The 26,029-nt window shown below is 50.8% G+C and overlaps 1 protein-coding gene across 9 annotated transcripts in view; it reads left to right on the plus strand.

The window, feature by feature from the left end:
* The window catches only part of ALPK2 (alpha kinase 2), a 142,390-nt gene extending 119,645 nt beyond the window's left edge, over nucleotides 1-22,745 (plus strand). For 8 of the 9 annotated variants that reach the window (XM_038525899.1, XM_038525900.1, XM_038525895.1 and 5 more), the window contains 3 exons: nucleotides 3,638-3,855; nucleotides 8,906-8,954; nucleotides 21,972-22,745. In XM_038525899.1, coding sequence (XP_038381827.1) covers nucleotides 3,638-3,855; nucleotides 8,906-8,954; nucleotides 21,972-22,200 — 496 coding nt within the window. In that variant the 3' untranslated portion in view covers nucleotides 22,201-22,745. The remainder of the gene's footprint in view (nucleotides 1-3,637; nucleotides 3,856-8,905; nucleotides 8,955-21,971) is intronic. The other variant, XM_038525904.1, reaches the window with a different exon arrangement.
* Nucleotides 22,746-26,029: the final 3,284 nt, after the last annotated feature.

A 26,029-nucleotide genomic window follows, 5' to 3' on the forward strand; every position in this document is an offset into this window, starting at 1 on the left:
GCGTGACTTGACACAACAATTTGGGGGCTTTCTAAAGAGAACAACACAAAATTATGACTATAAAGATTGGTGCAGGGACTTGGAAAGGGCCTGTGTATGTGAGGGACACAGGGGCTAATTAGCATCATTGACACCGCCCCAAATATGCCAGTGGCCTCAAGATAGATTAGGACATTTTGATGTGTAAACACCTTTCCCTTCCTTACGGTGGAAGAATTTGTGAGCGCATGAATAACATGTGGAAGGATAGGGGTCCTCACAAAGGCATCTGCTCCTGAGTCCGTGTTCATTGAACCAAAATCAGAGGACTCTACACCGGGAAACACACACGCACACGCGCACACACACACACACACACACACACACTGCCTTCTCAAGGCTTCTACACTTGAAACCATGTTAGAAAAGAGGAACGCAAGCAAGATTTTAGAGGAGATGGCACAGTGAACGTGAGCATGTATGTGTTGGGGTGGGGACGATTCAGATGCTTCTCAGCCTTGAGATGCTTCCGTGTGCAAGGACCACCAAGACGCTTCCACCTGGGGGTGGAAGGAAGGAAGAGGCCCGTGGGAGAGGAGGTCCAGAGGCTGGATGCACTGAGACCAGGCCGAAAGGTGTTGCTACAGCCCAGGGACAGGGCAGTGGTAGTGGAACTTGGTCACTGGCCATGGGGAGTTGGGACATTCGGTAGGTGGGTATAGTTAACAAAACTGAAGGGAGAGGAGGAGGGATATAAATCCAAGGCTTTTAGCTCAGGAAACTAGTGAGATGACGTTGCCACTAGAGCAGGGAGGGGGCCCGGGCAGGTGTGCAGCAAGGTGTGGAGATAGCTCCGCGTATGCCCAGTCCGAGGTGGGCGGGCGCCGTGGCCCGTCGGACTCCCGCAGACATTTGTTCACCTGAGGCTGGAGCTGAAAGGGAAGGAAAGCAGTGAGCTGGTTTGCTGGACACGAGCGTGAAGGTGGTCATCGCAGCGGCGGAAAGGGTGGAGTCCTCTGGTAGAATGTAGAACAAGAAGAGAGGCCCAGGGGTGGAGCCCTGAGAAACGCGAGCACACGGGGGTCAGGGTATGTGGCGAGTACGTGTCACCTCTCCCACGGGCCTCAGAGGCCAGCGCAGTGGAACGGCAGGCAGGAGGGGGCAGGGTCCCAGGGTCAAGGGGAGAGAGGAGAGGGTCATTCCAGAGGGGGAAAAAGGGTCAATGCTCAGGGGGTGCAGAAAGACCCCAGGCAATCATTAAAAGCCATCAGATCGAGTGACCTTAGCAAGTGGGATTTTTTTAAAGGATTTATTTATTTATTTTTAGAGAGACAGAGACAGAGAACATGAGCGGGAGGGGCAGAGGGAGAGGGGCAGAGTCTCAAGCAGACTCCGTACTGAGCCCAGAGCCCAAAGTGGGGCTCAATCCCACAACCCTGAGATCATGACCTGAGCCCAAACCAAGAGTCAGACGCTGAGCATCTGCCTTTGACTTGGGTTGTGATCCCAGGGTCCTGGGATTGGGTCCCACCTGGGGCTCCCTGCTCCTGCTTCTCCCTCTTTCTCTACCTCTCTCTCTCTTTTTCTCTGTCTCTCATAAATCAATCAATCTTTTAAAAAAAATAAATTTGAGATGCCTGTTAGACATCAATCGAAGAGAGTAGGAGGCTGGAAATGTGAGTCAGGACCTCAGGGGAGAGGTCTGGGCTGGAGACATAACTATGGAACTCACCGACATACGGACTGTATTTGATGCAAGGAGGTCACTAGCCAGTGTGGGCAAAGAGAGAAGAGCCATCCCAGGGCATGCCAGAGTCTAACGGTTGGGGGGAAATGAGGATCCAGCAAAGGAGACAGGAAAAGATGTAGCTGGTGGAGCAGGAAGGAAACCAAGAGGAAATTTCTGGAAGCAGTAAGAAGGTGCTTCAAGAGATCAGCGGTGTCCAGGGCCACTGAGAACAAGTAAGATGAGGGCTGAGAAGAGACCAGTAGACCCAGCCCCATGTGCTGCTGGAGACCTTGGCTGAAGCTGCATTAGAGGGAAAGCCTCCTTGGGTGGGTGCCAGAGAGAATGGAAGGGGACGGTTGTAGACAGTGAGCCTACAACGACCTGAGCTTTGAGGTAAAACTGAGTCCGCCGTGGACTGGGCTGTGGGGTCAACCTGCTGCCTAGAGCTGTTTGGGCGTGTCGCTGTGCCCTGGCAGTGCTTCTGTGGAGGCAAAAGGTGATGGAGGAGGGTGGGAGCACCTACTTGGGGCAATAGCCGTGAGCATTACAGGGGTTGGCCAGACCCAGGACACCAGTGGGACAAGGGGTGCAGGTGGGAGCAAGGAGGCTTCGTTCATCGTGGGGTAGGGAGGCAGGGAGAGGGAGGCTACAGGGTGCCGACCCCAGGAGGTTGAACTCTGTGCCAGTGGCAGCTCTTAGAGGCTCTCCTCTGTTTCAGGCTTCACAATGAAACAGGAAGCAGAGTCATCCACTGAGAGTGGGGTTGGGGAGGAGGTGCGGGCAGTGTGAGGAGGGAGGAGCAGGGGTGAAATAATCATCGGGGAATGGGGGGAACGAATCGTGCTGAAAACTGCATGTGGGATGTGATCCCTTGTCCACTGGAGACACCGTCACTGTTGTGCAGTGTGTTGCCTGGTCTTCCTGCCTTCCTGCCTCTGCCCCTGCACAGCCCCTTCCTCACAGAGTGACAGACTCTTCCATAGTGTTATGGTGTGTGATCGTGGCACTCCTCTGTCCAAAACCCTCCAGTGGCTTTCTATCCAAATTGGTACAAAGGGCAGAGTTTCCAAATGGCCTTCCAAGACCCCACAAGGTCTGGCTTCCTGTTGCCTCCCTGTCCTCACCCACCTGCTCTCACCTCCCCTTTGCTAACTCTACTCCAGCCACACTGGCCCCTCCCTGTTCCTGGAGCACACCAAGGATGCTCCTGCCCCAGTGCCTTTTCCCTTTGTTGGTCCTTTTACTCAGAGCCATGGATACCCTCATGGGTCCCTATCTCCCTTCTACAGGTCCTGCTCAGACATTCTTTCTTAGCAAGGCCTTCTCTGACCGCCCTCAGTAAAATAGCAGCCCCTCCCTGCCCCCTGTGCTATGGAGCACCTTTCCACTGCTTTATTTTTTCACATAGCACATTGCACTCTACATTTACTTATTTATTGCCCGCCTTCCTCATTTTAATGTGAGATCCTTGAGAGCAGAGCCTCTGTTTTCTTCACTGTTTTCTGGAATAGCATCTGGAAGACTATCTGACATAGCAACTACTGAAAGACTATTTGCTGACTGAAAGGAAGGAAGGGAGGAAGGAAGGAAGGAAGGAAGGAAGGAAGGAAGGAAAGAAGGAAGGACATATGATGGGTGGATGAATGGCCAATGGGTCACGGGGATATGACTGTAATGAAAACATTCATTTCTACATGGCAATCAAACTCCATCCCAAGGAAGAGTTTCTGACCAACTCTAAGCCCAAATGAAAGACAGAAATATATCTTTTCACCTATGAACAATTGTTGTGGTCGAGGTCAGCCTGCGTCTAATGGAATCCGGGGATTTGTTCTGCAGCTCCCTGCTACCCCAAGTGAAGAAAGAATGCCCCTGGTCTCTATTTCCAGGTGAGAATGTGATGTGTGCCCATGCTGTCTTCCCTTCCAGGATAATTCCTATTTTTCTAATCCACCGACCTGAGAACAACATCCCTTATGCAACAGTGGAGGAGGAGCTGATTGGAGAATTTGTGAAGTATTCCATCAGGGATGGGAAGGAAATAAACTTCTTGAGAAGAGAATCAGAGGCTGGTCAGAAGTGTTGTACCTTCCAGCACTGGGTGTACCAGAAGACAAGTGGCTGCCTCCTGGTCACGGACATGCAGGGTGAGGAGAGCAGCCTGACCTGGGATCCAGGGATGCTGTGGGCCTGGAATGTTCCTAGGGATGTGGATGGGAGGAGAGGGAGAGATCTGCTGGATGCCCTTAAGCATCTTTATCAGCAGAAAGTGTTACCGATGTCTCATCAGAAACAAGGTCTGACAGAGGAGCCTGAAATGACCAGCCAGACAGAGTAATAAAGTACACTTTAATGACTCGCGCCAAGAATGCCTGCCTCTTACCGTAGGTAACTGAAGATTGGCTTTATTATTATATCCTCAACAGGTGCAATTCAGAAGTATCTAGAGAAATCTGGCTATACTAAAAGATAAATGAAGATCTAATAATTCATTTGTCACAGGTGAAAGGGTCTTTCACAGTTGGATTTCAAGCTTCCCTGGCTAGTTTACAGCATTTTCAATTTATATACAAATTGATGGGAATGCATTTCTCATATGAAGAGGGGATTTGATCATCAGGTTGCCCATAGAGGCTGCCCCGAGACAAGATGCAGTTTGGGGTTCCCTAAGACTATCTTCTGGTTCATTAATTTACTGGAAAGACTCACAAAACTCAGAAAATCCTTTACACTCATGGTTATGGTTTATTATAGTGAAAGGATATAGACTCAAATTAGCAAAAGGAAGAGGTTCATGGGGCAGAGCCAGGGGGAGTTCAGGTGGGAACTTCCAGTTGTCCTGTCACAGCGGAGTCACGCAGGCAGCAACTACTTCTCCCAGCAATGATGCGTGGCAGCATGCGTGAAGAACTGCCTTCTAGAGAAGCTCACCCAAATCTTGGTGTCCAGAGTTTTTATTGGGGGTCTGTCACTTAGGCGTAACTGGCCATAAGATGGTCCTTCACCTCTAGCCTCTCCAGAGGTCAAGCTGGTACCCCACACCCAAGGCCCCAGGCAGATAAAGACACTCTTTATGGGCAGGTCACTCCAGGGCTTAGAAGTTACCTCTCAGGAGTTAGGCAAGGATTGACTCTATTTGATTAATCCTTTCCTGCCCACAAGTGTTCAGGTACAAATATTGGAGAGGGGATGCCAGGAAACACTGGTAGGTGAGAGAACTGTGACAGGCAGCGGGAAGGCAGGCAGTAGGGTACCTATAATGTGGGTTACTGGAGCTCCTGCCTGCTGGGGAAACTCTGGGAGCCTGTGAAGAGCACACTTCTCAGAATCATCCCACCCAAGGAGCGAGGGAGCAGGGGTATTGATGCACCAACTGCCTTCAGCTACCAGTGGGAGGCTATTCCTGGTGGGGGTGTTAGTTCCCCTGCACTTGCCACCTGCACACAGGTGAGCCAAGCTGAGCAAAGCAGGCTCCTGCGATCAGAGAAAGTTCTCAGGCAAGAAATGTTGGTAGCACAGTGAGGTGGAGCCTGTGTGCACGGAAGCGGTTAGGGTGAGGGCAGTGGGCGGGGCGCCAGTAGTTTCTACCACAAGGGTTTTCCTTTTCCTCTTCCTTTCCAAATAATCATACTGTGAAGAAAAATCTGAACTGTAACTGTATGCCTGCTGTGTGTCAGACCTTGTCACATATGAGGATCTCCAGCTCTGTCTCCGGCCTGGTGGTGAAGGGCTAGCCTGCCTCCGGGTTCTGTTCCCACGGCTTCCTAGCTGTTAGCCTTGGGCAAATTACTTCCCTCTCCGTGCCTCAGTACTTTACGCGTGGGGTTCTCGTGAGGGTTACACAGGTGGGGAAAGCATTTAGCACAGAACTGTCACATTATAAGTGCTCCCCAATTCTTTTAACTTTTTATTTTGAAATACACATAGACACAAGGAGTTGCAAAAGTGTTTGGAGAGACCCGCCCTCCCTTTTGTATGTATTCATTTTTTTCCCTGTAATTCTTGTTTGGTCTTCACGATGACCCTACAAGGAAGCCATTAGGATCCATTTTACAGATGAGAAAACAGAGGCTCAGGGACAGTGCTTTAATGGCCTTCTGTCACTCAGCTGATAGGCAGAGGGGTCTAAGACTCTACCCTGTGGTTTCCAACTCCCAAACCCAAGCTCTTTCCACCAAACCACAAATTCACCAATTTGCAAGAGATTTCCAAGTGTCTGATGAAGCTAAATCTTCCAGTGAGGACCTTCGTGAGGGTGCGGTGTTACAGTCTTGCCGATGGGGACAGTCTGCATATTGAAGGCAGCCATATCTGCTCACTTTCCAAAGAGAAGCCACTGCCACACGCACGCACGCGCACTTGGACACACACACAAGGTCTTAACACACAGTCATCTGTTCTAATTAGACTCCGGCTGTGTAAATCTGGATTCCCTCCTCCATCTATTCTTCTTCAGAATTAATTTTGCAATAAGTATAGTTCTTAGATAGAAAAGCAACACCCCGGAGCTTCGTGCACAGCTAATTTCGCTTCCAGGCACTTGTAAACAAGCCTAGTGGAATGTTACATCTCTCGGTAAATGCTCTGTGCTGTTTAATATCTTGGCACGGTGTACCATGCTAGGGAAAATCTCTTCATTGTCATTACCGATGTGTAGAAGATGGCACATTCTTCTCTAAAGAACCTCTACATTTTATAATTTTATGGAGACACTAGAATTAGGATGAAAAAATCAAGCCAACCCAAACTCAACGGTTACCTTCTCAGACTCTTGAAAGCCATCACCTCTCATTGCATCTGCTTGTTGATGGGATCGTGGTGGGTTCTGCAAGCCTAGGGGTGAAAGCCTCTCCTGTGATTTGGCCCTGAGATCTGCCCACTGCTGAGGCCACTAGGGTTGTAAGAAGCCGTCACGCCAAAGACCCAAGAACTCAAGCTCTGGAGAGCAAGTTCCAGAGGCTGCTGCGTCCTTCCTTCCTTCCTTTTATGGGAAACGACTTGTAGATGACTGTTATCCCCCAACTCCACTTCACTGCAGCACACTGGAATTCAAATTATTATCCTATAGAGACTTGGTTGAACTGCTGGCAAATTACTAAACCGAGACAGAGAAATTTCCTTTTCAAAATTGCATCCTATTTTTCTAAACCGTAAGTGATAGCTGATGATTGTGAGAGGCAGGAAAAGCAATTCCCAGGGTCAAAGACCTTTTGCCAAATGACTTTTTAAAGCTGAACTAAAAATGCAGCTCAGAGCTGTGGTTTTTAAATACAAGTTTCCACAAAAAAACAAGATGTCCAAAGAGGGCTTTTACAATTTGGGGCCTTTTTATTTTTATTTTTTTAAAGCACAGTCTTTGTAATAAAGGCTCCATGAAGCCTTTCTGCATATGTTCTAGTTGTTAGCAGCTTTGCAAGAATGAGATGAATTAGTTGCCCACTGTGAACGAGGCTTTTAAAACGCTCACTGGCTCACCCAAAGTGCCGGGTCTGATTTAGCTCACAGGTGCACTGCAGAAAAGCAGGGCTCGTTGCTTCTGTCTGACTAACCAGCCTGAATAGCAACATGGCCTGGATTTTTGCTGTGCTCCAGGCAGATGCTGCTGAATCAGAGCATTAACCCGTTAGGGTTCCTTTCCCCGGCCTCCGAAAACAGTGCTCGGAAGAGCAGAGACCCTTGGATGGAGCTAGGTTGCCATCACATCTAACCTCAGTTGGCTTTGGAGAGGATGCTGGTTCCTTCATCCACAGCCTAGACTGGTTTCTGTGCTGTGACCCCCTCCATGAGCGGGGCATCTGCCGGCCATGGGGAGCACAGCAACCCAGGCCTGGGTAGGACAAGAGTTAGGAGCTGGAGAGGAGGAGGCAAGCCTGACAGGCCAGCGGGGTAGCACGGGGGGAGCATGTGGATCCCATGCTCTGCCACAGAAGGCCTGTCACTGGATTGCACGAGTGAGCCTGAGGCAGAGGAGGCCGCCTGAGTTGGAGCCGGTACCCATAGCCACCACCCTGGAGAGACAGGAGCTGAACTGGGCTGTGGTCTGGCAAGGAGGGTCTGGAAAGGCCAGAAGCCATCCACACTCAGGGCGTCGGAAAGGTCTGTCTTCCTCCAAATCTGGAAGAGGTTGAGGATGCACAGGGAGATGGGGACAGGCTGAGAGCATGGCTCTCCTCTACCGCCCCAGGGGCTGGCAACTCTTGCCCTTCCCCGCCCTGCAAGACAGAAGGATCTCCCCTTTTCTGTGTATCCCTGGGTTCTTCAGTCGCTCCCCAGACCTGCTCCTGCCGGAGAAGCAGAAGCGAAAAGACTTCCATGTGCTTGGGATTCGTTCTGGGGCACTACGGCTCTTTGCTGAACCAGAGCTCGGAGCTCGGGTGGCTGTTTGGTTGTTCGCTGTTGGTGGCCACCCGCCACGATGGCATAATGGGTAGAGGTCAAGGTGGGTTTCAAAGGGTTAGACCATGGGGGCCATGTGTCAGCATCTTCAGGCCAGTGGTTAAAAGTCGACACGTAACTCGGGAGTGTTTCCCTTAGGCCTAAAGCCAACCCAGGAAATCTTCCATCCTCAATTGGGAAACCAACTCTAGGGAGATGGGAAATCACGTATCTGGAGTGTGGCTTTGAACTGAACAAATGCCATGTCGAACATTCTCGCTGCTGACCTCTCCCACCCCAGCCCCTGGCCAGGCCCGCGCCCGCACCACCGGCCTTGGTGTAGGGACTTCCACACTCAGTGATGAAGTGGAGTAGACCGAAGCCCCAGTCGGAGCATTTCTAGGGAGAGAGCTGGTGGGACGAGCGACAAACCTGAGTGGTTCGTAGAGCTAGTGGCCTTCCTCCTCCAGCAGAGAGGGCGGCCAGACAGACAGAGGACGTCGTTTCTGAGCTACAAAGGGCTGGGGGCATCTGGGGCATCAGGCTCCACCGCTGGTGCCCATAAGACACAACTCCCCTAGACCTCCGTCAGAGGCCGGCCGGCCCCCATTATCACCCCACCGAGCTGGATGTACGTCTGAAAGGCTGTGGGTGCCCATAGAGAGAGGCCTCTGCTGGTGGAAGCAGGGAGGGAAGGGTGCTGATGTAGGAAAGGAAGCAAGGTGGGGCTGGCACTACCCCTTCCCCGAGAATAGATGGCCAGAGCCTCCCCAGGAGCTTTCCCGGTAACACAAATCCCATCTCTGCTCTCTCTTCCTATAGGCGTAGGAATGAAGTTAACGGACGTTGGCATAGCAACACTGGCTAAAGGGTGAGTAGAAAACCCCCCCAGCACAGATCGTTCCATCCTGAGCTTCCAAACACCTGCTGTGAAGCTGATGCGGGGAGGGGGCGGGGAGTAGATTTCTTGTCCTAACCACGGATGACAAATGTTCTTGGGACGAATTCAATTCACTTTTCTGACTTATATAAAATATTTATGGACTTCGTTCCCCCAGGGAAACACATTTGTTTCCTAACTTTGAAACAAACAAGGACTCTGGAAACACATTTCAAGATTAATCACTAACAGGAGGGCCGTGGAGGGTGGGGGGCAATGCCAGCATCATTGGAATTTCTTCTAATTATGAACATTCCATTTTTCTGCCTTTCACATCTTCACTATTAGAAGCTTCTAATTTTTTTTTTTTTTGGCATTTGAGTGTCCTGAATTCAATTTGCACATTTTCAATGTTCCCCCCACCCCCCTCCAACATCCCACCTTATCCCAAAAAGTCCTTTGGGCGGTTCCCACATTTCCCTGGAGGTGGTTCAAGGCGCGAACGGCTAGGGAGGAGCTGGGGTGAGCTCCCTTGGGATGTGATGGCTGTTTTCCCACGTTGGTGTCGGGTATTGCTTTGTGCCAGGTGGGCGCTGCCTGGGCGGCCCCGTAACATCTTACTGACTTATCTCTTGAACAACTGTGGCTTCTCTCTTCTTTGCTGGAACCACCACTGAGGAGAAAGCAGGCAATCTGTGGTTCTTGGTGAGCATGAAGTTCTGCGTTGGAGCTGCCACTGCATTTGCCCACTGCCGTTCCCGTGTACTAAGACGGTCTGTTATGAGGACGAAGCGAGGGAGAGATGAGTTTTAGAAGGGATGGATGGCTTCTGTTTTGCTATTGTTCAGGTGTAGGGAGGCCAATGCTTTTCTGGATCGAAGAGGAGACAATAGCCACTGAGAAGGGTTTGTTGCTCATGGTTCCCAAGAGGGCCAGGCCGTGGGGTCCACGTAGAGAAGCACCACGTAGGTCATTGCGGGGGCAGAGGAGTGTGGGGAAATGCGAGCAACAACTTATATTTGGTTTTCAAGGGAAGGAATGGGTGAGGCAGGGAGAGCCAGCTTGGAATTGGCTAGTTTGGAAAATGGCAGCAGGCTCTGGGGTGGAGAGGCTGCCCTCGTGGTCTGGCCCTGGTGCATCAGGGCAGGTGTGAGACCCCAGGAGAGGAGGTGGTGGGAACTGGCTTTGGACTGGTTAGTGTGCATATGAAGGCCAGTCATTTGCCATCTCCAGGACCTGGCTAGCCCTGGGAAGGGCGCTCTCTCCAGGGTGAGCAAGACCCAAGATGTCAAAGCATCAGAAATACAGAAAACAAAAGTCGGGATGGATACAGCTTTCTGTCCTATGACTGCTGAGGACTTATCCGTGGGAGCTTTCTGGTGGTTTCAGACCACGGGCATCAGAGCTCTGCTTCCAACAGGTATACCCATTCCCACGTTAGCAAAGCAGCATGAGAGAAACGCAGGGGGGATATGAAAGAAGTAGAAAAGGGGCTTTGTGACCTCCAGATCGTTGACTGTGATTCAGAGTTCTCACAGACTCCGCAGCGCTTCTGGTTTGGGTTTCGAAGTAAGATGCAGCTTGGATAGTTTCCTTCTCAAAAGCGGCTCAGCATAATGCAGTTTTGTGTTGGGATTCTCTCCGCGCTCCGTCGGCGGTGCTGATGGGAGCCCCCTAAGTCAGATGAGCCCAGAAGTTTGGTTGTGGCCTTGGGCTTGTAAAGAGAGCACGTCAGGAGGGGCACGATGCGGTGGGGAGAACGGGCTGTAGAGGGAGACTTGGGTTCAAACCTTGCTTGTGCCCTTCACTTCTTCCTCTTCTTTTTTAAAAAATTTATTTATTTATTCATGAGAGGGACACACAGAGAGGCAGAGACACAGGCAGAGGGAAAAGCAGGCTCCCCACAGGGAACCTGATGTGGGACTTGATCCCAGGACCCCCGGGGTCACACCCTGGGCCAAAGGCAGATGCTCAACCACTGAGCCACCCCTCGTGCCTTTACTTTGGACTCTCCCGGGGCAGCCTGGCCTCTTGCGTTACAGGCACTAGTGTGGCCCGTGAGGTGGGTGAGGGTGCATCCCGGTGTGTGCAGGACGGTGCCATTTCATGCCTGCTGTCCTGGCCTCCGTCTAGTTAGTCATTTGTCCTGCACAATGTTCTCCACTTAGGAAATAAATTATATGGTGCTGCTCTTTATGAAGGGATTTCTCTGGACCTCAGAAACATTTCCCCAGTAAGGCAGATTCCCATGTTCTCCATGGTTCAGAGCAAATTCAGCATCAAGCCTACCTGCTTTGAATGCTGGGTTCTCATCTTACCAGCTATGGGGTCATGCGACTTCAAAAAACTTTTTTTTTAATGATTTTATTTATTTATTTGAGAGAGAGAGAGAGTGGAGCGAGCATGTGAGCAAAGGGAGGAGCACAGGAGGAGGGAGGGGGCCAAGCCGACTCCCTGCGCAGCACAGAGCCCAACACGGGGCTCCATCCCACAGCCTGAGATCATGAGCCGAGCAGGTGCCAAAAAGTGGAAGCCTAATGACTGGGCCACCCAGGCGCCCCTGGTCACATGGCTTTACGTTCTGGAAGCCACTTATCCACAGAATGGGGACACAGAGGGCTGTCTTGAGGATCCCCCCTGCCCCGTTAATCTGCCTCCAGGCCCTGAAGCTCAGTATGCACGCGGTAATAAATATCGGTTTCCTTTCCTCCTCTTGCCTCAGCCTGACACCAGACTGGGCAAAATTCATACCATTCTTCAGAACAACTTTCTACCAAAACAAAACAGAAACCTGCCCAAGAAGCTTCAAAAACTAAGACAAATGTAAGAGCATGATTATTTAAGATATCTTTTAAGAACATCTTAACAGTTTCCGGGAACTCACTGCACATTTTTTCTCCTAATTTGAAAAGAAATCCAATCCCTTGGTTTTGTTCTCAGCTTTAATGTAACTTGTCTGGCCTGGGACAGCTGCCCAAGACCCATTAGAAGAGCAGATGGCTGGAGCCCAGTGCAAAATGTTGTCTATAAAGTGTTACTTACGGCTTTTCCTCCCCAGCAGTGGTCAGAGAGGAGGAGATGGGGAGAGAAGGGAGTTCTGAAGCATCTGAGAGTTTTGGAAAGGATATTAGATCATCTTGTCCATTGTTTTTACTTATTTATTTATTTATTTATTTACTTATTTATTTATGTCCATTGTTTTTAAAAAGCTTTTCCTTAAACTTTTCCCAAGTCACAATTTTCCCCCCAAAGAAGCATTTCTTAGAAGCTCAGTTTAAAAAGGTGCTAGAAGGGAGAACCCTGGATTGGAAAGTAAGGAGTGGTTGAGAGAGCCCTTCGGAGGCCCCTGGGAACCCTCTGCTCTGGATTGAGAACCAACAACCATGTGCAGCCTTCTTTCCAAGTGAGGAGCAAGAGGTGCCGAGAAATGGCCATGCCGCCTGCAGGCAGGCGCTGTGTGAAAGAAGGCACCCCTGAGCCAAGGGCAGAGCCTCCATGTCCGGAGCTGAGAATCAGCTGAAGAGACTCTCCAGTGAAAGCCAGAGCTGCCACATGGAGCTCAAAAGGGGAGAGCCTGAGAAAGGGTTCTGGTTCAAGGGCAGCTCGAAGACGGGGCTGAGAGAGTCCAGGTGGGGAGGATCGTAGGCGGGGGAGAGAAGACTGGGGAGCACTGTAGATGCCAGAGGGCTTCAGGAGAGCAGGAGAGAGGATTGATGGCCAAGCGTCCATTACGCACTGTCTCTTAACTCTTAGCAAGCATCCCAGGGGGGCTTAGTTCATCTGCTGGAGAGGGAGGAGCCTGGGGAAGGGGCACCATCCTAAAAAGCAATGTTCCATGTAGGCAGCATTACACACGGTCTTTTAACCACATTAGAAAGAACACAAGGCATGGATGATGGGAAAAGCACTGGAGGCCAATCTGACTTACTTTACTACTGCTACTAAACAGGGCTCCTGGCTGGCTCAGTGTGAAAGGCATGTGACTCTTGATCTTGGGGTTGTGAGTTCAAGACCCACCTTGGGCATAGAGATTACTGAAAAAAAACCAAACATTTAAAAAAAATAATAAACACTGCATTGCATTGTTTAAACCAGCAAGAAAAAGATCTCCCAGATTTAGGGCCCGCCTTTTCCGGTCAGCAGTGGTCAGGATCTTTTGCAGGAAGAGAAGCTATTGTGTCACCGAAAGAAAATATTCCCCTTTTGTCTCAACCTGCTCCATATAACTGGCTGCTGACATTCCAGTAAGTGCAACCTGTCCCGTCCTCTTGTTTAGTGAAGGCAGAGGGTATGTTACTATGTTGAGGGCAGTTATTTACAATCTCATGAAATAAAATAGGGGCTGTCAGGACTTACTTGTTTTGATGCAACTTTGCCTGCAAGTGCCCGTGGAACTTTCTCCAGAATAGACCACATACTGGGTCACAAATCAGGCCTCAATGGATACCTAAAGATTGGGATTGTCCCCTGCATATTTTCAGACCACAATACTTTTGAAACTAGAACTAAATCACAAGAAGAAATTTGAAAAGAAACTCAAATGTAAATGATCCTTAAAGCAGAAGTATGTCGGGATCCCTGGGTGGCGCAGCGATTTGGCGCCTGCCTTTGGCCCAGGGCAGGATCCTGGAGACCCGGGATCGAATCCCACATCGGGCTCCCGGTGCATGGAGCCTGCTTCTCCCTCTGCCTATGTCTCTGCCTCTCTCTCTCTCTCTGTGTGTGACTATCATAAATAAATAAAAATTAAAAAAAAAATTCAAAAAAAAAAAAAAAAGCAGAAGTATGTCATATTTCTCCTGGGAGCCAGAAATAGGAATAGGTCTGGAAACACATCACCTGTACCTCGGTACCCATAATCTTTCAGCAGTGGTGAGTGCAAAAACTTCAAGTCACGAAGCATGGCAAATAGCACTGTTACAACTTCTAGCAACCCATTTTCTAGGCAGACCCAAGATACTGACGGGACAGCTGAATATTTTTCCAATTTGAAATTGCTTGGCCATTTAGAGTTCTTTGAAGGGGGAAAAAGGAGAAATGCCTACTTCTATAACTGGAGATTTAGCAATTTAACGTCACCAAACCAAAACCGGTGTAAACCCATGCGTGCAGGGGAGCAGAGGGGCAGGTGTCGCAGTAGGTCCTGCAAACACAGGCCCCTCCCCAGCCAGCAGTGGAGTTTCTGGGGAGATGGCGTGATTGTGATTAGCCACCAGAGGGCACCAGAGCCAATACGTTTTCCCTTTATAGTCTCAACAAAAAACCAAAAAAACAAAACAAAACAAAAAAAAACCCAAACCAAAAACAAACAAAAAAAAAACCCCTACATTTTATGTTGCTGGATTAAAGTAAAATAAAGAAGAGCCCTGAGCAGATTTCTTCACAGTCCGTAAGCACTGGACCAAAGCAGGTGTCATACGAATAGTCCCAAAGGACAGTCCTCAGGGTGGCCATCGGCCAGCATCACGTTTCTACACTCAAAAGAAAGAAGAAGCCGTGAGATGCATGGCGATGTCCAAGGTCCCTGACACGGAAACCAAATCCAGGAGACCCTGGACAGAGTGCCAAAGGGCCTGCTCCATGCAGAAGGGCAAAGGTGAGGCGATAGCGACCCAAATGTCAAGGCAGGAGCCTGGTAAGGACGAGCGCCCCGAGAAAGAGGCTCTGCTGGTGTGTGTCCAGCTCGCATCCTACCAGCCATGAAAAGAGGAGAGATTGAAATAGACTCTCACATGCAGGCAAGCCGAGCTCCAGAAGATGGGCTGCCCTCGCTGCCGAGATCAGCCCACCCTGGGGCCTGTGTGCCCACGGGCGGTCACGAGTCCGAGACCCCGCTGTGCCCCAAGAGAGGCCAAGGCTTGTGGAGACAAAGAAGGATTTGTATTCAAGATACACAGTCCTACAACAGGCTTGGGTGCACATGTGTGTGCGTGCTCTGTGTGTGCGTGTGTGTGTGTGTGTGTGCATGGTGACTCCAGGCGGACTCCTTAATGCATGAATCTGCCAGGAGGGGAAGAAACAAAGGGACCTGGGCACAGAATTTCCTGACATCCTGTAAGTGCTTCTCGCAGCAGAACCCACACTTTCTAGCCGACTTGCCACTGCAGGCTTCGGAGGCCCCTCTCTGAGGCCTAAGGGACCAGAGGAAGACACTTTACCCCCTAAGCTGTCGGCTTTCTCCCACTGGCCCCACTGGCATCTGCCCTGGAAGGCAGCCTGCATCCCATTTTAATCTGATCGAGCCATTACGCGGAGAGCGGGCTGGCCAGGGGCTGCTGTGCTTGGCCACTCTTGGCCACCGAGGAGGTCTGGAGGCCCATGAAGGGAGCATTTACCTTTTTCATAATTTTGGCAAGGCCGGCTGGCGCCACCAGCACTGTTCTCTGGCATGTGGTCAGAGTCCCCTGGGCCCACGCGTCAGCAAGGACATACCCCCTCCACCGAGTGGGAAAAGCACGGCAGTCTCCTGGGCTGTGCCCAAAAGGTCTGCAAAGGACACTTTGTCCAAGTGACTACAGTTGGAGCCGTGTTCTCCCCATTGCTCGGCGCTACCCCCGGCCCAGCGCCCCCGGGACCTGAGGGACCCACAGCCAGGCTCCTTGTCATTTGTCGTCCAGCTTCAGAGATGAAAGAACATCTGGAGAGATTGCCGGGTTCTAGACGGGCCCCTGCAGGACAGCCTGGGAGGCAGGAGGAGGGAAATGCACGATGAGGGGGACGGGGCGCCCAGAGCACAGGCGGGATGAGGGCCAGAACCATCCAGAAAGAAGGTATCCGTGCCTTGAGGAAGGTCCAAGCAAAGTGCAGTGGAGCCAGGTTAGAGGGATGGAAGAGGGGACGCGCCACAGAGATGCCACAGACTCGACAGGTGCGTCAATAGAAGACAAGAAAACGTCTGGAAGAAGCTAGAAGGTAGCTCCTCCCTCTGCAGCTAAAATTCAGGAGGGGGGCAGCCTTGGGAATCACACGGCTGGGCTCTGGCTCCCGGACTGCCTGTTTTAGGGTCTCCAGGCTCCCCTCCTCGGCCCTCTGTGTCCTGACTTCAGTGTATGTTCCAGATATTACGGAGAGGACTGCGCGCTTCTGGCATATGTGGGGATGGGCCACATGGTCTCAAGAGTGGGGACAGTCGTAGATGCTTGGTGCTCCCTCTAGAATGGCCTTGCCAGCAGAACCAGAGAACCGGACTCGTGGGCTGCTTTTGCCCTCCTCTTTTTATGATTCTGCCTTTTTTTTTTTTTTTTTTTTTCCAGCCTGGGCGGATGTCAGGGAAGAATGTGCCAGGGCCGGTTTCCATGGAGGCTTCTGGGCTACTGCTCAGGCTGGGGCCTGAGGGAGGAGCCGGGGGTGGCGGGGACACAGCCGGACAGGGGGTGGGCTGTCGGCCAAGGGAAGTTCCTGGGACATGGAGCCCTGGAGCAGCTGGGTGACCGTGATCCGTCTTACCCGGGGGTGGTGTGGGAGAGGGACAGCATGGTCTGGGGTGAGGTGGTGGCGGCTGGACCAGGGTCCCAGGGCCCTTGCAGGGGTTGGGGGCGGGGAGGAGAGCTCTCCAAAGGGAGGAGGATCAGCTCGAAGACAGCCTCAGAGTACAACTCATCCAGAAAAGGCAGATTTGATTACCTCGCGGCATCCCCACCCCAAGAGCTCGGTGGACTCTCACAGAGGCATCTCTCAGAAGGATTGCGTGAAAACCAGATTCCTGTTGCCAAATAACCTTGGGGAACCCTGGGTCAGAGAAGTGCAGGAGATTTCTTTAGGGTGGGCCGTCATTAGGTGTTTAAAGAGCCGGTGGGTGATTCCAAGGCCCAACGGGGAGGGAGAGAGATCATAGAGCCTTGATCGCGGTTCTTAAAACCACAGGATGATTTTTCGTTCAAAGCATCTTGTGGGATTCTTGCTCCTTGGAACATATTTTGGGAAATGCTGACCCACAAGGACAATCACATAGCGCGGCTCCTGAAGCCTCCCGCAAATGTCCTCTGGCCTCATCCCTCCTCAGAACGTCCTCTGAACCTTTGCCTGTGCCGGGCCCTGTGCCCCATGAACCCTAAGCCATCCGTCCTGTGAGTCCTCCTCAGGACCCACCACGTGCTGGGAAAAGCCCCATCTCTCAGGATCCTCATTAGCTATTTATCACAGCAAAATGCAATTATTTGTTAATGTGTCTGTCTTTCCTACAAGATGGGCAGCTTCCCGAAAAGGGCCACGCGCCTTATTGATCCTTTGGGGTCCCCCTGGCATGTCTGCCCTCTAGCTGTGCCCAGTGAATAAACAAAGGAAGAAATGGAGGGTATTGATGGAACTGCAGGAATTACCAGGTGGTTCAAGTGGGGGGCTTCCCCGGCCCCTCCTTTAGTACATGTAGGCATGAATCTGTTCTATCTGTTCATAAATCCAGCCCTGGCTTTATTGTACACACTCCTCCCAAAACTAGAGGTTTATTCCAATTCCTCACCCCCAACCTCAATCTGAATTCTTTGTCCCTATAAATTAAAAGTTTCTTCAGAAGGGATATCAAACTGACATTTCTGTTATAAATAGCCTCTGGCTTGCTTCTAAAAAGATTACCCGAAGTATGGGGATCCCCTACTGCTTTTTCTTGCCCTATGAAGTTTTCTTTAACGGGTCCCTTGTGAAGCCAGACAGAAACCTTAATTTGCTCACCACAGCCAGATCTGGAAGTTCCTGCTGCTTGGCTCTACCCGCTTCCCCTCCCAGGTGTGTTTGGAAGCCACACACGGCACAGGGAAGCCGTGATGAGCCGAGAGAGGAGCCGGCCGTGCCATCAGCTGGCGGTTTCTGTATGAGTCTGATTATGAGGATGAGAGAAAAAGAGGAATCGTTTTTTAGCAAGAAATCAGCCTAGCAAGGCTGCCAGCACATAGTGAGTGCTGAATAAATCTGTGCTGAGTCGGGGCAGGATTGTGAAATAGAGCGCTTCCTAGCTCCTCCAGAAACAGGCTTCAGGATGCCGTACGACATAAATTTCATGAACAAATGATATGCCTGTGTTCCGATTTAAATATAAAAGTGTCTCCAAGGTCAGTAGGGATGACTTGAGGTCATCACACTTTAGTTCTTCTCCTGGCTCCTCCAGGTGGGATTCCTGGACCAGTGGCCTCAGCATCCCCCACCCACCCCAGAGCTCCATGGAGATGCAGGCTCTCAGACCCCACCCCGGACCTACTGAGCCCAAACCATTGTTTGAACAAGATCCCTGGGTAATTTGCATGCACCACTCTCATCTGAGGGGAAAGATATTCAAGAAAAGATCCCATTGGCTGATGTCCAGTGGAATGAATTTATGGTTCTACTTCTGGAACAAACTAGTGGCTTGAAACAACACAGATATATTCTCTCACATTCTGGAAGGCCAGAAACCCAAGGTTCAGGTAGGTGTCAGCAGAGTAGTTTCCTTCTGGAGAACCAGGAGAGAGAATGTGCCCCATGCCTCTCTCCAGGCTTCCCAAGGTCATTCCCAGCCTGTCATCATGTGATCTTTCTCCCTGTGTATCAGTATCTTTTCTCCCCTTCTTGCACAGACACCAGTAATATTGGGTTAAGGACCTACTCTACTCCAGCTTCACCTCATTTTAATTACATCTATAAGACATCGACACTATTTCCAAATAAGGATATGTTCTGAGGTTCCAGGAAGGATATGCCTCTTGGAAGGGACACCGTTCGCCCTAGTACATCCGTCTAACAAACACAACAGAGATGAGTGCAGTGGGGATAATGCTGGTGAGATGTCAGGCTCCTTGAGATTCACCGTCTACTCCTGATGGTGGCAGATGGCACAATGGCATGCCAGGTGGACCACAGGCAGTGTGTTGCCCATTGCTTGATGTTCCAGGAGAGCTTTGTGTCCTTGGAAACACTCTGGGTTAATTGATCGAGAAATACAAAGGATGTTGCCCTCTTTTCCTTTAAGGCATCAGCTATGGCTGTGAGTCTGAGAAAATAAGAAATCATGACAGAAACCCAGCATCCCTGACTGAGACCAAAACCAAACTGAGAAAGGAGAAGGATATTTTTTTTAAGATTTCATTTATTTATTTTGAGAGAGAGCATACACAAGAGGAGAGGGGGAGAGAGAGAATCTGAAGCAGACTCTGTACTGAGTGGGGAGGGGGGCCCAACGTGGGGCTGGAGCTCATGACCATGAGATCCCAACCTGAGCCTAAACCAAGAGTCGGACACTAAACCAACTGAGCCACCCAGGTGCCCCAGAGAAAGATTTTTAATTCTGTAGATGCTAGGTAGCCAGAAAAGTTCTACAGGTAAGGGACGGAAGTTCGTTATTATGTGACATGCTAAGCTGAGAGTCCAAAATTAGACCCAGAGAGAAAGAGAAGTTCAGAAATGCGATCTGGGGACCCTCTGGGCCAAGGTGAAGCAGCTCTGAGGATGGAGCTGGTTCCATTTGTTTCCTTGACCTTTGCTGAGGAGCCTCCTCTGGACAGGTCTGTCAGGACTCGGGTAGTGTCCTGGGAGAGATCACAGTCTGTGCAGAGATGTGAGGCATTCCCTGAATTCTGAGAAGCAGATGTAGTTTCCTAAAGATGCAGGGAAGAGGTTGGAGATATTTCTTCTCGTGGTGAAGACAGGGTTAGGGAAGGCTTCACAGAAATGCCCTCGAGCTGGGGGCTGAGAGAGGGGCTCTTAGGTCAAGCAAAGCAGCCATCCTTCTAGGGCCTCAGCAAGCCCACGGCCATCCATAGTAAAAATCAGCCCAATCTGAGTCCCTGCTGCCCTACTCTGGCTTTCCATGAGGACTCTAAAGAAGGAGGGACGTAGAGGAAAAGAAGGGACCAGATTTCTGGAAAGAGGCCTGGGCTCTCAGAGGCTAGTCAAGAGGGCAGACCCTGCTGGGCTGCGCAAAAGTCCTGCCCCTTTGTCTACACTCGGCCTATTCCATTCCAGAGCTTGGGTACCACTATATAAGGGCTCACTTGTTACCTGGCATCGCATACTCGGCCACCAGGCAGGGCTTACAAAGTGACTCTCAAATTTTCTGAGAGGTCCCAGTGTGAATTAGTGATTTTCCTCTGCAGAGACTGGATGTTGTCTGAATGTTTAGAAGCCTCCAGGCAGCCTGAGACACGTGACCAGGACGTGTTTCCAGGGCCTTTAGACAGGGAGGCTGCCCCTGCCCGTGACCTTCCTAGTTTGCATGAGGAGCGAGGCCTCCCTCCAGCAGAAGGATGGGGTTGGGCTTTCCATCAGGTCTGACAAACTCAGGCCCAGGGGGCCTTGCATCCTGGCTGCATCCTGCTGGGAAGCACTCGGGGACCAGAGAGATGCAGTGGGGCTGACATTTCAGCCTTTCTCTAGTGTCCTACAGAAGATAGAGATGTAAAGATGATGCGGCTGGCAGTGGGATTTTTTTCTACGCTGCTGGATTCAACTCCTGTCTCGAGCTGACTTTTTCTTCAATGAGGGAGCTTGGCTTTTAGAAACCGAGTCATTTTTCACAAGCAAATGGCCTGTGGGCTCCCGGGGGTAGAGCGTTCCCTCGCAGGGAAGAGGAGGAGGGAGCAGGGGGGATTTGTAACAAACTTGTCCAGATAGAGCTGCTGCCTGATGCTCTGGCCCCAGAGATGAAAGGAACCTTTAACTCCCTTAACTGCTCCCCTAGCAGCTTTAAGTCCTTTAACTCCCCTAACAGAGCTGATTTCATAGGGAAAAGCACACAGTCCTGGTCCCCGTTCATTCCAGGTTCGTTCATCTTTGTGGTTTCTACCAGCAAATGGAAGAGGCCGGACTTCTCGTTGGTCCTATTAATCAGACGTGGCCAGAGCTCTCTCTCACCCAGCAGGGCCAGTTTCATGGGCTTGCTAACTGTGTGGTGCGACGGGACCTGCACTCCAAAGGGCCCTGGGCTTCATTGAATGAATGCATGCTCCACTGTTGTCTCAAAAGTCTTCATAATTTTTGAACAAGGAACCCTTGGTTTCATTTTGTACAGGACCCTACAAATTGTGCCGGCCCCATTCTGTGTGCCGGGCTCACCCCCGCTCCCCCATTTATACCTCCCTCATTCTCCCTCACCCTTCAGTCTTGGCTTCAATATCCCTTCCACGGGATGGGATGTTATAATATTGATCATTTAATAACTTGGCCAATGTTCATTGAGTCTGTACTGCATGTCATGCACTGAGCTAGGTGGTCTATGTGGATTTTCTCATTTCATCCTCACAACAACCCATCAAACAGCTTTCTTGATGGGTGGGGAGATTGAGGGCCTTGTCCCCTCAAGGAGGACACTAACCTTCTATGATCGGGATGAGAAAAAACAGTCATTTAGAGTTTGAGTATTCAGTGTCCCCACCCAAAGGAGCAACCCCTCGGACTACTCCGAAGCAGGTCAGCATAGCCCCTTCTAGAGCCCACCAGTGACAAAGGCCCAGATTCTTCTCCTGCTGGGGAGCAGAGGGGGTGGTGACACAGGACCGAGATCTTCTCTAGAAGAAGACTCAGGGGGCTGCATCCTCACTCGGCTCTTGTACTAACTTGCTTTGTTTTCTGGGCTGCTGCCAGAGTCTCTGGGCCTACATTCCTCTAACTATGAATTGAAAGGTCTAACCTAAATAATTTCTTCCAGCCCCAGAGAGTTGTAGAATCTTTTATTCAGAACTTCTGGGTGGGATGGGATCGCTCTCAGACCACCGAGAGATCTAATTTTTTATTAAGATGGTCCAGCACTAGTCCCCATGATTAAACATAAAAGGGCAATGATATTTTGTTTTATTGGAACCATAAGCATCTAGAACACTTGTGTAATCGCAGGCAGTTGGCCCGTCCTGTGCATGCCAGTGGGTCTTTGCCTTTGCTTAGTCCCACAGGGTTTGTTTTTCCTGTCAATAGCTGTGGCAAACATTGGGCCGTTCCTGCCTAGAGTGGGAATCAATATATTTTCCATGTACCATTAGTGTCCCCGTTAAAACTGGTGAAGTGTCCTGTTTTTAAAAAAAGTATGTGTCCTTCTACCCAAACTCGCAGGTACAAAGGATTTAAAGGCAACTGTTCTATGACCTTCATCGATCAGTTTAAAGCACTACACCAGTGTAACAAGTATTGTAAAATGCTGGGGCTGAAATCCCTTCAAAACAACAGCCAGAAACAGAAGAAGCCGGGTGTCAGCAAAAGCAAAACTCAGCCAAACTCCACAACCACAAAGAAGTTGGCGTCCGGGACCCCAGCAGAGAAGAGAAGCTCGCATCCCCTGTGAACCAAGGGCCGCCGGCTAGCAGCACAGTCTTGTGGGCGGAAATCTGGAAACACCCAAGAAGAGGACACTAGCCTGCCCAGCGGTGTGACAATCCGACAATCCGATTTCCAGCTGCTTCCAAACCCATCACCTGCTGTCTTCCCTGAAATGACTTGGGGGGCAGGACTCGTGACCAGACGTCTGGAGAGACAGAGTCGGCTGTCACTCCCGAAAGACAGTCCATCTTTGTGCCCAGCTTTACCGACTTCGCGTTGTCTATGTGTGTGTTTTTGCACGTGGCTGTGTTGTCCAGGACTCAGTGCTGAGCAGGGTCTGTCCAGGGCCCAGGCCCTCCCCGCCCCCCGTCCCTAACCTGGGCACTCCCAGCCGCATCCAGCTGCTGTATCAACAGAAAACATGAATTCCTCCGCTGGGTCAGGTCGTCACGCTAGTGCTGAGTGTGCCCCTTGCTGCCACAGGCGGCCTCTAAGACATAAGGCCATTTCCTTCGTTATCACACATGTGGCTACAGCTCTCTGTTTAATTAAATTCACATTTAAACAAAATGGGTGAGATGAGTAGATTGGCACAGACGCTTGCTCTTTGGCATCTGTGCCCCAGGTCACGTTCCCCCAGGTTCAGTAACGTGGTAATACCCTCCTCGTCCTCCGTTTACTGGAGCAGGACATAGGTGCATCCGTGTTTCCTCCCCGCTCCTGCATCACGGCTTCGCTCTGGGGAGCCAGGCCTGAGCCCACCGGGTAGCACCAGGGGATGGTGCACAGCCTGGGGCGCGCACCCCAGCTCATGGGGGCCCCACGTCCCACAGGGTCTCCTTCCCTGCCAGTGGGGATCCCACCCGGCTGTAGGGCAGAAGGGCCTACCAGTTGACACCGGCAAGAAGAAATGACAGAAAGACAGCTCAGGGATGGGATTGTGCACCCCAAGCTGAGAATGTCTGCCCCCCGCACCCCGATTGGTTGCACAGGTTGTCGAATTAACAGATTATTTTTGAGAGCAGTTTTGGGCTTACAGAAAAACGAGTGGCAAGTAGAGGGTCCCCGTAGGCTCCCTCTCCCCCACTCCCTTGTTTGGCCCTATTACTCTCATCATGCATCAGTGGGCCACGTTTACCACGCTTGAGGAGCAAGTGTAATACGTTGTGATTAACTGAAGTCCAGGGTTTACATTAGGGCTCACTCTTCCGGCTGTACACTCCCTGGGTCCTGGCACACACGGAAGGACGTCCATCTACTGCTGCAGCGTCATGCAGAGCGGCTCCTCCGCCCTCCCGACCGCCTGTGCCCCACCGATTCATCTTCCCTCCGCCCCCCACCCCAATCTCCAGTAGCCACTGGTCTTTTAGGGTCCCTGTAGTTTCACTTTTTCCAGAATGTTGTAGACAGTAGTTGGAATCCAGAGCACGCAGCCTTCTTAGATGGTTGTTTTTGAAGATGATTTTATCTCCTCCCTGACCCTGCCGTTGGGTCACCTCTAAGCTGCGTGACCAACGCTGCTCAAACAAGTGCACACGGGTCACCCGGGATCTTGTGAAAATGCAGGTTCTCACTCAATACGTGTGGGGTGGGGCCTAAGACTCTGCATTTCTAGCACACTCCCAGGGGCTCTCCACCCTGGCCAGGGACCCCACTCAGAGAGGGTGTCTACACCACAGGGCCCCAAAATGTTGAGGGGAGCGCTGGACCTCCTAGAATTCCAACCACAGTCCCCTGGAGGAGCACCAGCTACTTCTTAGCAGCTTGACCACAGGGAGGTGATGGCTCCGGGCCTGGCGAGCACCCCATGGGCCAGCGCGGCCTCCACAGAAGACTCCTGGCTTCTGCTCTAAAATACTGTTCTTGGGCACAAGCTTTGGATTAAAAAAAAAAAAAATACATGAGATTTTTGTTTTGAAAAGGGATTTGGAGAAAATCCTTCCACCAGTCACATCTCATGTTTTCAGACAATCTGCCATCTCCAGCCATCCCTCTGAAGTGATTCCCTGGCTACAGATCCTAAAATGCTCATTTTTGTATGAGTCAGCCTGCAGCCTGCTTTCCCCAAAGAGATCCTACAGGTGCATTTAGCCACGGAGTTCTAGAAGGTTCTACAACAGCAGAAGGGCACAGGGCGCATTTTGATCAGAATGAGTGTATGCATATATATGCACATATCGACTTAGTGGTGTGACCAGAGCCCTCTCAACAGACCAGGATACGTCCTTTAGTGATCATTTAGAATTATAAACATAATATCGGGGGGCTCCTAGGGGACTCAGTCGGTTAAGCGTCTGCCTTCAGCTCAGGTCATGATCTCAGGGTGCTGGGATGGAGCCCCACATGAGGCACCCTTGGCTCAGCGGGGAGCCTGCTTCTCCCTCTCCCTCTGCTGCTGTTCCCCCTGCTTGTGCTGTCTCTGTCAAATAAATAAAATATATATTTTAAAAGATTTTATTTATTTATTCATGAGAGACACACACACAGAGAGAGGCAGAGACCCAGGCAGAGGGAGAAGCAGGCTCCCTATGGGGAGCCCGACGTGGGACTGGATCCTGGGTCCCCAGGACCACACCCTGGTGGAAGGCGATGCTAAACCGCTGAGCCACCCGGGCTGCCCAATAAACAAAATCTTAAAAAAAAAAAAACAAAAAACCCACACATCACATCAACACAAGCAATAAAAAATAAAAAATTACAGTAAGGTACAAAATGAAAGGTCAAAGTCCCCCTGTAACCCTCTTCCCCTCTGGCTGGCTTTGAAGTTTCATCTGGACGATTGAAGGGAAAGCTTTTCTACTCCCAGATTTTGCATTTCACAGTCAGCCCACGGGTAGCTCTCTTGGATGGAGCTGTCCTTTCCTCCTTCCTAGATTTTTTTCTTTCAAAGAGTCATTATTGTTTAGTATAATCTGATCTCATCTGTCTGAAAATATTGGGAGGACCAGGGATGGAAGGGGCGCCCAGGGAGCCCGCGGTGGGGTTTGTCCCAGCCAGGGCTCCCATGGATGGCCTTTGTGGGGCCGCGTGGCCGTCTGTCCACCACCCAAAGCCTGACCTTCTGTTTGAGATGATAGGCTGCTTCCCTTGCACGAACACGGTAAGTGTGCAGCGGGTTCCCATACAGCAAAGATACTCTCCTGGGCTCTCACAAGTACCCAACCTGCTTGCCTGCTTAGGTCTGTTTGTAACACGTTCAGTTTCCATGATTTTCCTGCCTGTCTTCCTAAGTGGGTAAGCTGAGGCACTGAGCTGGGCCAGCCTCGTGGGCCCAGCCGGCGACTCTGCCCCCGAGGCCCTCAGGCTGCTCATACACGTTGAGTGTCTCCATTTCCCAGAGGGCCCGACTGTGGACCTCTGCGACGGGCAGAGGACAAAAATAAATGAACGTCTCATTGAAACGGGCTCATGTTTTCAACAGCAGGTTTTATCACTAATGAGAATGGCAGAGCCGATGCCCTCTTGCCAATGGGCATCATGTCCTGGAGGGAGGCTCGTCGTGGATGTGCGGATGGCTGGCTCGCGGTAATATTTCACCTTACCTTAGTGTGCCGGCACCTCCCCAGCCAACGTTTCTGATAAAGCCCCAGGTTAGTGAAGGATTGCAATAGATTCATGGTAAAAAGAATGCAAAAATAAAATAATAAAATAAAATAAAATAAAATAAAATAAAATAAAATAAAATAAAATAAAATAAAAATAAAAAATAAAAAGAATGCCAAAAGAAGCAACAATTATTTTCTAATTATAAAGTACTCGCTTGTCTAAGTATCTTTAGTGTTTTGTGTGTGTGTTGGGCATGTGTTCAGCTGGCTGCAGACGCGGGGAGCCGGCTGCAGCCTGGTTCGGCTTGC

Source organism: Canis lupus, chromosome 1 (assembly GCF_011100685.1).
Source record: "Canis lupus familiaris isolate Mischka breed German Shepherd chromosome 1, alternate assembly UU_Cfam_GSD_1.0, whole genome shotgun sequence".
NCBI lineage: Eukaryota > Metazoa > Chordata > Mammalia > Carnivora > Canidae > Canis > Canis lupus.